At 41.3% G+C, this 13242-nt stretch overlaps 1 protein-coding gene across 4 annotated transcripts in view; it reads left to right on the plus strand.

Annotated features, from left to right (window-relative positions):
• Positions 1–13242, plus strand: part of STAT4 (signal transducer and activator of transcription 4) — a 124597-nt gene that overhangs the window by 95896 nt on the left and 15459 nt on the right. For 3 of the 4 annotated variants that reach the window (XM_033230814.1, XM_033230812.1, XM_033230813.1), the window contains 3 exons: positions 331–348; positions 439–532; positions 4246–4290. In XM_033230814.1, coding sequence (XP_033086705.1) covers positions 331–348; positions 439–532; positions 4246–4290 — 157 coding nt within the window. The remainder of the gene's footprint in view (positions 1–330; positions 349–438; positions 533–4245; positions 4291–13242) is intronic. The other variant, XM_033230815.1, reaches the window with a different exon arrangement.

Consider the following 13242-nt stretch of genomic DNA (forward strand, 5'->3'; position numbering starts at 1 on the left):
AACTCAATGGTATCTTAAATTTAAAATTTTACTATAAAAACTTGAAATCAATTTTATATACTATCCTTTAAAGTATCATAGAGACCAGGTGCGGTGGCTCACACCTGTAATTCCAGCTACTCAGGAGGCTGAGGCAGGAGAATCGCTTGAACCCAGGGGGCAGAGGTTGTAGTGAGCCAAGGTTATACCACTGCACTCCAGCCTGGGCGACAGAGCGAGACTCTGTCTCAAAATTAATTAATTAATTAATTAATTTAAAAAATAAAGTATAGAAAGTTATTCCTATATCTATTAAATAGCTTATTTTAAAGAATTTTCTTGGTTTTACAGGAATGTTTCAACTCTAAGGTAAGACATTTACTTTGTGGAATCTTTCTTGCTGCTCTTGTAAATATATTTTACCTGAGACCATGTAAATAGCTAAGATTTCCTCTCCAGCAACCGAAGATTTGTACTTTGTGGAACTAATGTCAAAGCCATGTCTATTGAAGAATCTTCCAATGGGAGTCTCTCGGTAGAATTTCGACATTTGGTAAGTTTGGCAGTAAAGTTACACAAGTTTTTTTCCCGAAAATCAGAGATATCTTTACTAATAGGCCTTATAATTCAGTATATTTTGTGCTTAAACATTTCTTATTTGAAATTAGGAACCGGTCGGGCACAGTGGCTCATGCCTGTAATCCCAGCATTTTGGGAGGCCAAGGCAGGCGGATCACGAGGTCAGGAGTTCTAACCAGCCTGGCCAACATAGTGAAACCCCATCTCTACTAAAAATACAAAAAATTAGCCAGACGTGGTGGTAGGCACCTCCAGCTACTCTGGAGGTTGAGACGGGAGAATCGCTTGAACTCGGGAGACGGAGGTTGCAGTGAGCTGAGATCGTGCCATTGCACTCCAGCCCAGGCGACAGTGCAAGACTCTGTCTCAAAAAAGAAAAAAAGAAAAGAAATTAGGAACCATATTGAGAAATAAAACATGCCATCAGTGAAGAATTAAAATGATAGAAAGAGCACTGAACCTTAACTTAGAAGGTCTGAGTTCTAAACAATGAAGACAGAGTACCTAAGTATACATAGTAGTTGGTCAGTAGATTTTGCTGGTAAGGACAGAGATAATCTGTCTTAAAATAGAGAGGTGTTACACAATGGAATATTATTCAGCCATTGAAAGAATGAAATTGTGTCATATGCAGCAACATGGATGGAACTATTATGAAATAAGTCAGGCACGGAAAGATAAATATTGCATGTTCTCAGTCATGTGGGAACTAAAAAAGTAGATCTCTTGAAGGCAGACAGTTGGAGGTGGTTACCAGAGGCTAGGAAAGGAAGCAGGGCGGGGGAATAAGAGAAAGATGGTTAATGGATACAAAGATACAGTTAGAAGGAATAAATTATGATTTTCAATAGTGTAGAAGGGGCTGGGCACAGTGGCTCATGCCCCTGTAATCCCAGCACTGTGGGAGGCTGAGGCGGGCGGATCACCTGTGGTCAGGAGTTCGAGATCAGCATGGCCAACATGGTGAAACCCTGTCTCTACTAAAAATACAAATATTAGCCCTGCGTGGTGGCAACCGCCTGTAATCCCAGCTACTCAGGAAGCTGAGGCAGGAGAATCACTTGAACCCAAGAGGTGGAGTTTGCAGTGAGCTGAGATTGCGCCACTGCATTCCAGCCTGTATGACAGAGCAAGACTCAGTCTCCAAAAAAATAATAATAATAATGTAGAAGGGAACAATAATTTATTGTATATTTTCAAATAGCAGGAAGAGAAGAATTGTAATGGTCCTACCACAAAGAAAAGATAAATTAGGTTATAGATATCCCAATTACCCTGATTTGATCATTACACACTGTATACATGTATCAAAATATGCGTACCACAAAAATGTGTACAATTATGATATACAAATACAAAAGTATAAAGGCACACACACATACATGCAATAATGGATAGGCATTCCCGGTTTCATTTTTACATCTCTAATAACCTTGTCTGGCCAAAAGCGCTTTCATTTTAGTAGGCTAGCTTGGGGAAATAGGATGTTCCTGGGTATAGCAGCTGTACACAGTTCACCTTGGCATGTCTGGAAAGCTCTGACCCAGCCTCATCCTGTTGCTTCTTGCTTTTACCACTTCCTCTTGACCTAGAGTTATCTTTCTGCCTTCTTTCTAATTCTTTGCATAGTTCTTAGATCCCCAAAGACCTATTTTTCTCGCCAGAAACCATGTTCCTCCTTCTGCTTATTAACATTTAGCAATTGCCGCACTGAATGTTTGGGCACCACCGAATTTGCCTCAAAAAGTCTACTTTCTAAAAGATAAAATGTAGGTTAACAGAAAGATATCTGCATACAGAAATTTATTCTGATTTCTGTTTTTGTTTTTGTTTGGTTTTTAGTATTGAGGAGTATGTTTTTTTTTTTTTAATTGAATCCTTCCTGTGTGAACTGCCAAGTAAATAAAATGTAATAAAGAATGATGTATTATAGACACCCTTGTAACTAGCACTCTTTTGTTAGGCTCAATTCCTACCCTCCAGGAACTTTCAACAAGGGGCCAGGTTTAGTAATAAGTAAAGTAGGAAGAGCCCTTAACTTAGAAACGTCTGTCTCCCAAAAAAGTCACGTGGAAAAGGAAGGACAAGAAACACACCAAAAATCAGGTCTTTATTTCAGCAGGTACAATATATAAAATAACAAAACCTCAGTTTTTACAGTGCTCTTTTGCTCTTGCAAAGCATTTTCACATTGATTATCTTATGCATAATAACTTTAATTGCTTTTTAATACAAAAATAAATATAGAAAATAAAAATCGGCCGGGCGCTTTGGCTCACGCCTGTAATCCCAACACTTTGGGAGGCCGAGGCAGGTGGATCACAAGGTCAAGATATTGAGACCATCCTGGCTAACACAGTGAAACGCCGTCTCTACTAAAACTGCAGAAAATTGGCCTGGCGCAGTGACTCACGCCTGTGATCCCAGCACTTTGGGAGGCCGAGGTAGGCGGATCACGAGGTCAGGAGACCGAAACCATCCTGGCTAACATGGTGAAACCCCGTCTTTACTAAAAATACACACACACAAAAAAATTAGCCAGGCATGGTGGCGGGCGCCTGTAGTCCCAGCTACTTGGGAGACTGAGGCAGGAGAATGGGATGAACCCGGGAGGCAGAGCTTGCAGTGAGCCGAGATTGCACCACTGCACTCCAGCCTGGATGACAGTGAGAGACTCCCTCTCAAAAGAAAAAAAAAAAAAAAAAATCAAAATTTTAAAAATTGTCACCTATAACTCCACCACTTTGCAATGCTATTAACATCTTCATTTTTACAATTTCATTCTTTTTTCTTTTTTTCTTCTTTTTTTTTTTTGAGACAGAGTCTTGCTCTGTCGCCCGGGCTGGAGTGCAGTGGCCGGATCTCAGCTCACTGCAAGCTCCGCCTCCCGGGTTTACGCCATTCTCCTGCCTCAGCCTCCCAAGTAGCTGGGACTACAGGCGCCCGCCACCTCGCCCGGCTAGTTTTTTGTATTTTTAGTAGAGACGGGGTTTCACCGTGTTAGCCAGGATGGTCTCGATCTCCTGACCTCGTGATCCACCCGTCTCGGCCTCCCAAAGTGCTGGGATTACAGGCTTGAGCCACCGCGCCCGGCCTCTTTTTTCTAAAATATTTATATGTATGTATTTTTAAAGTGGGATCAAATAATACACACTACGTAATTTGTTTTCTGCCTCTTTTTTTCATTCAGTAATCTGTATCAATGCACATTTATTTTGTGTCAGTAAGTCTTCTTCCCCTGTAATGTCATTTAGTAGCTTACTATGCTATATGGTACACACTGCCCTATAGTTTATTTTTCTAGTCTTCTCCGTTAGACTTGGTTTCTCAGGGACTGGGAATCATCACCTACAGCATAGCTAAAATGATGCTTTCCAGGTGCAAAGGAATGCTGTATGAATTCTGCAAGTTCCCAGCATGATTTCATTTTTTCAAAATGTTGGCTGAAAGCTAAAGTCTTAGTGATATGCCAACTCAAGTTTCTAAAGTGGCACCCCATGGAGTGAGACAGGAAGTTCCTCTCTGTCAAATCTGGGCAGTTGTGTCAGGTTTCAATGAGTTTGAAAACATGTTGCTGTTCTAGAAGTCAAAACTGTGGCCAAGAAAATGACTGCAACAGGTACGACCAACTTAATATGTAGCTGATAATGCTTTTTCATCTAAATATTGTTGTTTTCTTTTACAAAGCAACCGAAGGAAATGAAGTCCAGTGCTGGAGGTAAAGGAAATGAGGTAGGAAATGTTTTCTCCTACAGAATTTTTCTGGGAATAGATCTTATAATATCTTATTTTTACAAAGCTTTTAAACTGCTTGACTTCATATAAAATCAAATTCATGTTTTTCTGATTATAGATGTAAAGCTTGATAATTGCAGACAATATGAGGAAGTTTTTTTAAAAAGAGAAAATAAAAATAACATATAATAACACCCTCCAAAGAAAATAACTATTAACATCTGGGTATACATCATTCTAGTCTTTATGTATATATTATTTTAAAAATATATGATACCCATTGCTTCATAGCCTGCTGTTTTTCACATAGCAAAGTATCTTTTTTTTTTTTTTTTGAGAAGGGTCTTTCTCTGTTGCCCAGGCTGGAGTGCTGTGATGAGATCTTGGTTCACTGCAGCCTCCGCCTCCCAGGCTCAAGTGAACCTCCTACCTCAGCCTTGTGAGTAGCTGGGACTATAGGCGTGTGCCACCATACCTGGCTAGTTTTTGTATTTTTTGTAGAGACAGAATCCCACCATGTTTCCCAGGCTGGTCTTGAACCGCTTGGCTCAAGTGACCCACCCACCTTAGCCTCCCAAAGTGCTGGGATTATAGGCGTGAGCCACTGTGCCCAGCCTGGAAAACAGTTTTCCATAATTTTAAATACTCTTGGAGAACATGATTTAAATTGCTTACGTGACATTACATTTTATAGGTATGCCATAGTTTCTTTAGTCAGTCCATTATTAAGAAATATCTTTGTCATTCTTCATTTTCGTTTACTCATTTTCTCACATATGTGAAGTCAGGCTAAAAAATTATGATATGTGGGGCAAAAGACAACCCTATTATTTTGAGATACCAATTACCTCGCTCTCTAATGTTTGCATTTCACTAGACAAATTGAATGAAAGGACAAACTGATGCAGTCTGAGTACTCACATTTGAGTTAGTTGACGATAGAGTAGTCAAATCATGAACGGGACGTGACCTTGGAGAACATCTATTGAGTTGACCTCGAAACTAAGGCATAAGTCAATGACCTATATATTTGGAACTAGAAAACCTGGGTTTGAGTACCTGCTCTGCCAGGGCCTGAAAATGTGATGTTTGACAAATGATCTGATGAAGAAATAGTGCATTTTTTTTCCTCTAAGAGATCAGGAAAGTCATGCTCAACAGCCCTGCTCAGAGGTGCTGCAGGTGTAAAACCACCTACGTGATGCGATTTTGAAGCAGTGAGGTTTATTTCTGAGGTGGTTCATATGGATCCAAACTCTTGGTTTTATAATTACAGCTCCCATGAAAAAGATCTTTGAATTGTTTGGAAGAAAAGCACTTTATAAATCCAGCATCCAATGACATTCAATTTATCACACCCCACAAAACCATAAAGATCCATCACAAAAGATTTAATGCCCTACCATTTTGCCCTCCAAGAATTCTTCATTCCCTTAATTGTGTCTTAAAGATCATTTGCCAAACATCATAGCCTCAGTGAAGACAAGCTCAGTCTTCCAGGGTAGAACTGCTGTTCAGGGCAGAGCTCCCTAAGCAGGTCTCTGCAGTCAAAGAAATCACAAGAGCAGAGATTTGGGGTTTAAGGAGATTCTAGTAAAACAAATGAGTGGGAGACATTCTTCCCAGCTTATAGAAACCTATAAAGGTTTTCTAAACTTCCTAGTTAAACATTGGCACACTTTAAATAAAAGCTCATTTCACACATCTCCTTGGAATTCTGGCCAGAGTAGCAACATTTCATTCAACTTGACATCCCTGAGTATTATTTATGAATCTGAACAAAGCATCATTATCCTGAACTTTTCTTAAGTAAAGCAAATTGAATAAATCCAAATAACTCAACTCTTGTAGTATATTGTGATCTTTATGAATGTAAAATGAAAGTCTTCCCTTGAATTTCCCTAGAGACAGAAATCTAAGTAAATCATCTTCCACTGTAGAAAAACCAACCACTGTCTTGTTAACACTGTCTAGTTATATTGCCTTCAATTTATTTCCTCTTATTTTCTGATGAATAGCAAAATCATACAGTCATATCGGAATGATTTTATTTCTTCCCTTTTTTTTTCAGGTTTGCCGAATCGGGTTAATTTTATTTTAAGCTATTCTTTGAGCTCCACCTGTTGGTAGAATTTTAGTATGACTCCTAGGTACATTTAAAACAAGTCACAAGTTTGAACCGTATCTTAATGTGCGGCAGTAACAGTTGACTAGTCACAAAATACATGAAGGAAGATAAGCCGGGAATCGGGGGCTTGGCCATTCAGTAAGGATGATCGCGCGAAGGTTAGGAAAGAGTGAAGAAAGAATGGGCAATAAAGTGAAGTTCATAAAGTCATGAGGCCAGGGATGGTGGTCACAAATTTCAGGAAAACAGGAAGCTATGATATCGTAACCTCGTTTTCAAGTTTCAAAAAGTTGCATTTGCTTATCTGTGAGCACCTGTAGCAGGAGTTCACAGCCTGCTAAGAATGTCTTCAACAATCCTCTTGTGGCATTTACTATATACTGGACACTAAGAGCTTCACTAATACTGGTTTCTGTAACTCTTACAATAAGACTGTGAAGTAGGGACTATTAGCCTCATACTTATTTCAGTTATGGAAACTGAGGCAAAGAGTGGTCACACAGCTTACTCAAGATTGCGGGGGCAGTTGATGGCAGGGCCAAGATAAAGCCATGGCAATCTGATCCAGTGTCCCTGCTCCTGGCCCCTCTGCTATGCTGCCTGTGGGTCGCAGAACCTTCCCTGGGAGAGGCGAGCTGGTTGGCACTCCTCCTGCCCCGTCACCTCACCCTATCTGTCTCACAGAGTGCACCTCACCCACCTGCTCAGAAATCATGGCTGTCTCACACCATAATTTAAAATAATGCTTCCTCAGAAAATGTTGTTGACCTCTCTCGTCTACTGTGTCTCCTTTTGCACTTGTGTCATGCCTCGGTGGGATAGTGGAGATAGCAGTGTTAGTTTCTGCCTCTTCGGGCAATCTGAGCTTGCACAAGCCACCTAACCTCTCTAACTCCTAGTTTCCTTTTCTACAAAATGGTGCTAATGTTAACCTACACTTCTAAGGGTCGTTATGAGGCCTTAACGAGCTGTGTGTGAGTCAGTGGTAGTGGGCTGTGTAGATGTTGGTGATGGTATTTACAGATCAGCCTCCTCTGGAGGGAGCAGGTGTCTACACAGATGGGAAAACTGGGCTCTAAAACGTGGTACCTAACTTCAGACAACTGCCGATCTTTCTCCTTCTCTGCTCACCTGCCAATTGCTCTGCTGGAGATGTGGTCCCTTTCAGGGGACTCTGGGCACTTCCCTCTTCCACATCCAGGTCCCTGAAACCTCAGGTCACCACTTGTGTATGCCCCTTTACGGGATTTCATGTCTGGGATTCCTGCTATCACTCAATTGCCCTTCACCTCCATCACACACACACACACACACATACACACACATACACACACACACACACACACACACACAATTTTGGGTCCTTCCATTCTAGTTTTGTGGTTGCAAGAGTTTGTATCAGATAGTTATTAGATGATTGACAACGGACAAAGATGTCATAAATTATAGTTTCCCTAAGTTGCCATTCCAAACCTCCCTAGAATTGCAGCAGTCTGTGACTGTTTGAGATTACCCAAGAAAAGCTGACCTGTCAGGACGCACAGGGGCTCCTGGCTTTAGGACTGGGTGAAAGGAGGAAGTTGTACAAGACCCATTCTCTTCAAAAACCCAAAGATGCCAAAGAGGTACCCCAGGAACCCCATTCGCCCTTGGGGTTGGGGAAATGTGGAGCTCTGGCTCCCTCACGCCTGTTTCTATCAAGGCAGCTTTATTTTATGTATTTACAGATGGAAACTCTGGTGGGAAGTTTACTTTCAAGAATATGTACCAAGGTCAAAAAAAAAAAAACATTTGGATTCATTGGACTAGACAATCTCTGAAGTTCCTTTGACTAAGATTCTTTAATCCTCAGAAATGCAACATAGGGTAGGAGCTTTAGATTTTTCAAAATGAATTTAATTTTAAGAATTTGCTTTGGAATTTCACAACATTCCTTGAGGAATCTGTAGACACGCTATCATAAAATCAACTTCAGCAATCACTGCCTTTCTCTCAACTATGTTCTCTCCTGGGAAGAGTCAATGCGAATAAACGATTTCATCACCTAGAAAGTGGCCAGATTTTGAGGCCATCAGTCTGTCCCTGTAAAATAAACATTCACAGGAAGCAACCTTTCCCTGGAGGTCCTTATCTAGCCGGGAGCCAGCTAGAGAGTGATTATTGAAATGTGAAAACTGTTTGACTAGAGAAGCTGGAATTGCAGTCTCTCCAGTTTGCTCTTTGTCAGTGGGCTTTAACTGATAAATGACAGTTTTAGCCACAGACTGAGGTGTTAGGTAATTTTGTTTATGTGGTGGAAAGTCATGAAGCACAATGAAGCTATTAGCAAAGCCTGGATGACTTGAGTTTCATTTAGCAAAATAGCCAAACAGATGTTCTTTCAAGGTTCAGTGTTCTCAAACACAGACACGCTACTCACACCCCAGCTAGCCCAGGTATTTGCATAGCAAGTTGATTTCTCATGGAACTAATCTGAAGAATTGCAACACTTTTTTGAGGGAGAAATTGTACAAAAATATTACTAAAACCTTAGACTTTGTAGAATGCAGCAGAGGGCTTTATGAGCTAAGCAGTGTTGTCATTTTATATTCCTGTCTTCTGATTCTGTGATTAAAAGCTATCTCTCATGTGACTGGACCACTGTTTTCCTCTCTTCTCATTGTTTCCCATGATCTAACCCAGTGTCTAGCACATAATAGGTGCTCAATAAATATTCGCTAAATGAAAGGGTTATTTTAATTGTTTCTATTCCACATAGTTTTCCGTAGGGGGCGTTACAACAAATTATGGATTGTTAAGAGATAAGCAAGAAATTTGGATGAAAATCACCCTTTATCCCAGTCATATTTTTCTTAGCAGAGGTTTCTGTCAAGTTAAAAGCTATTATCATTTGTTGGCCGGGCGTGGTGGCTCATGCCTGTAATCCCAGCACTTTGGGAGGCCGAGGCAGGTGGCTCACAAGGTCAGAAGATCGAGATCATCCTGGCTAACAGGTTGAATCCCGTCTCTACTAAAAAATAAAAAATTAGCCAGGTGTGGTGGTGGGCCCCTGTAGTTCCAGCTACTTGGGAGGCTGAGGCAGGAGAATGGCGTGAACTCAGGAGGCGGAGCTTACAGTGAGCTGAAATCACGCCACTGCACTGCAGCCTGAGCAACAGGGTGAGACTCTGTCTCAAAACAAAAAACAACAAAAACTATTACCATTTGTTAATATATTCTAGGTTTCCAAGGTATATTATTAGACAGTAAGCAGAAGAAACAGAGAAGAATATGGTGACATCTAGACCTACCTTTCATTGTACTTTTTTTTCCAAGTGGAGCCCTGGTTAAGTGGGTTGTCCGGTTTTCTAGTTTCTTAGCAGATTTTCCAATGGGCATTTTTCTTTAGAAGTATAATACAGTCAATCCAGCTATTATATTCAGTGCCATATAATGTAATGTACCATATAATGTAAATATCATTAATATGGATATTTTGTATCTGTAATCATCTTAGATGATTAGGATGGCTTTGATACAAACATTAATGGTGCATCTTTTTTTTTTTTTTTGAGATGGAGTTTCTCACTCTTGTTGCCTAGGCTGGAGTGCAGCACTGCAACCTCCGCCTCCAGGGTTCAAGCAATTCTCCTGTGTCAGCCGCCTGAGTAGCTGGGATTACAAGCACACGCCACCATGCCCAGCTAATTGTTTGCATTTTTTTTAGTAGAGAAGGTGTTTCACCATGTTGGCCAGGCTGGTCTTGAACTGCTGACCTCAGATGATCTGCCTGCCTCGACCTTCCAAAGTGCTGGGATTACAGGCGTGAGCCACCGTGCCAGGCCCTAATGCATCTTATATATGATGTTTTTCCATTCTGTGAGGATGGAACCTGCGAATGAGAGACTGAATGGTATCTCTAGCTTAGACCACACTGATGAAATAATGAAGACTATGACAGTCATGCAAGCTGTGAAAATTAATAATGCTTTCTTTGGTCAGAGCATCTTTCCTCCAGTCTTGCATATAGTAGGTCAGCTTCCTTGCTGGATTTTGTTCTAAATGTGCCTCACAATTGCATCAGGGATTTAAAGTAAACATTAGAAATTATTTTGAATCACTGAGAAAATAATCACCCTCTCACCACCCACATTTCAGTTCAGTAAAGTACTGTATAAAGCGTAAAGACTTTTTCCAAAGCTAATGGACGACCCTGAGTGTCATTGCTCTGTCTGTGGAGTCCTGGTTTCTCACACTTTTAAGACCCTGATGTTTGGTGGTGAACACACAGGTTCCATAACTCAAAGAGCTGAGGAAGCTATTCATACTGAATGATCATATGTATATTTATGCATAGAAATTAAACTATATAGGCCAGGCGTGGTGGCTCACACCTGTAATCCCAGCATTTTGGGAGGCCGAAATGGGCAGATCACTTGAGCTCAGTAGTTCAAGACCAGCCTGGCCAATATGGTGAAACCCTGTCCCTACTAAAAATACAAAAAATAGCTGGGCATAATGGCGCATGCCTGTAGTCCCAGCTACTCAGGAGGCTGAGGCAGGAGAATCACTTGAACCTGGGAGGTGGAGGTTGCAGTGAGCCAAGTTCATGCCACTGCACTCTAGCCTGGGTAACAGAGCGAAACTCTGTCTCAAAAAGAAAAAGAGAAATTAAACTATAGAGGCTGGAATGTGAGAGCAATGGGACCTGTAAGAGGAAAACACTAAACTTTTTTCTACTGTTACTCTCCATGCCTCCCTTCTGGTCACCTAAATGTGTGTGGGAATTTCTCTCCACTAACAACCAGTTCTCCAGCAGATGCAAACTGGGTGTCCTACAATTTAACCCAATTCTAACACTCTTTACCTTAACCCACAGGCTAAGGGCTTAGTCCCACAAGACCGCCCCCAATTCAGATGCCCATCGCAAGTCCCAGGTGATCTGCACTTCTGACCAACCAGCAATAAATTGAGGGTTCCCACAATTCCCTCTTCTGGTTCAATGAGTTTGTTAAAGCAGTTCACAAAACTCAGGGGAACATTTTACTTATATTTACTGGTTTACTATCAAGGATATTACACAGAATACAGATGAACAGCCAAATGGAAGAGATGCATGGGGCAAGGCATGGAGAAGGGGTGTGGAGCTCCCATGCCCTGTCCAGGTGCGCCACCCTCCTATCACCTCCCTGTCTTCAGCAACCTAGAAGCTTCCCGAAATCTGTTCTTTGAGGTTTTTATGGAAGCTTCATTACATACAGTTCATCACAAAGTTGATCGCCATTGCCATTCTGGATGAATTCAACTTCCAATCCCTCTCCCCTTCCCAGAGGTCAGGGAGTGGGGTAAAAGTTCCAACTCTCTAATCACATGATTGGTTCCCCTAGCAACCAAGCCTCATCCTGAGGCTATTTAGAAGCCCACCAAGAGACACTTCATTAGAATAGAAAATGCCAGAAAATTCACCCAGAAAATTCCAGGAATTTAGGTGCTCTGTGTCAGACAATCCCATCACTAAGGAAATTACAAAGATCTTAGGAACCTGTGTCAGGAACCAGGGTCAAAGACCAAATTTTTAGAACAGAAGACTCACCTAACATCTCCATCTAGAAAGGTCTTAGGAGCTCTGTCTCAGTAACCAGGTGCAGGGACCAAATATAGATTTCTTATTATATCACAATATCATAGCATCTCAGCTCCAAAAGTTTTCCTTCAGTCATCCTCCAGCTGCAGTCCTCCCTACAAAGAAAGTCTTCTGTGGGTTTAAGGCAATGTGCTCACCCAGAATCCAGGACCCCAGAATTCCCAGCCCAGAAGACCTGAAGCCCCCACTTCCAGGGCTTGTGTAGGCCTCTCCAAGTCTGCTCTCCCAAGCACAGATGACACCATCAGCGCAAACATGTCTAGACACATGACACACTGGTCATGCAAGGCCCTTCACAGAGGTAGAAGCAAAAGAGACAGGCAATGGCCCAAGATGGCTGTGCTATCTTTACCCATGCCGCCATGTTCCAGTAAGACTTTGAGGAGCTAAAACCCGGCCAGTTAGGTTATGTGAAGGATTTGTCAAGGCAGGAGGCTAGACCATATGTTAACAGTTTGTTAACTTGATTGATAATGGTTAAATGTTTTTACATACAGTATTGGATCCCTGTGCACTTGCCTGAGGCCTCTCAAATGTTCTGCACCACTGAACTCAGAGATAATGTGAAAGGCACCCCTTAGTGAACATGAAGTGGAAGTTGTAGATTCTTCAGTGTTTTGTATAGTGTAAGCATCCCCTCCCTAGAGGGCAGTGAGATTTTCTATTGTTCAAAAATACACCTTCTTGGTGCCTACACTCAAGACAACTAGTCCGTCTCAAGCTCAACCAAAGAAAGAGCAACTTATTTTAACATAAAGGGGCTGGAGAAGAGGAACTGGCTGTTTGATGTGTTGACGTGCTGGGAGTACTTTTAGGGGTGGCTTAGGGATTTTTAAGCAGAATTTTGATTAAACATAACTTTCTACTAACCCAGTAAAAAGTGATTCCACCCTAGTCAATGTAACTACCTGCAGGCAATGTAAAGTATCACAAAGATCTACTTCCTTCTCAATAACAAATCCTAAATGTAGCATTCTCATTATCAAGGAAGTCTTCTCACATAATCACAGAATTGTTGTTCATATCATCACATTAGACTGTTTTTATTATTTCAGATTTCAAATGCAAACAGGATTCTGACTTATTAATGCATACTTAGTGTTGACCTTCCTTTCTTTTCAGGTGACCCTGACACCTCCAACTGCCCACCATGACTTTTCTGGTGTAAATAATCCTACATGTTCACATGTTCCCAGGG

Source organism: Trachypithecus francoisi, unplaced genomic scaffold (genome assembly GCF_009764315.1).
Source record: "Trachypithecus francoisi isolate TF-2019V2 unplaced genomic scaffold, Tfra_2.0 Lachesis_group13, whole genome shotgun sequence".
NCBI lineage: Eukaryota > Metazoa > Chordata > Mammalia > Primates > Cercopithecidae > Trachypithecus > Trachypithecus francoisi.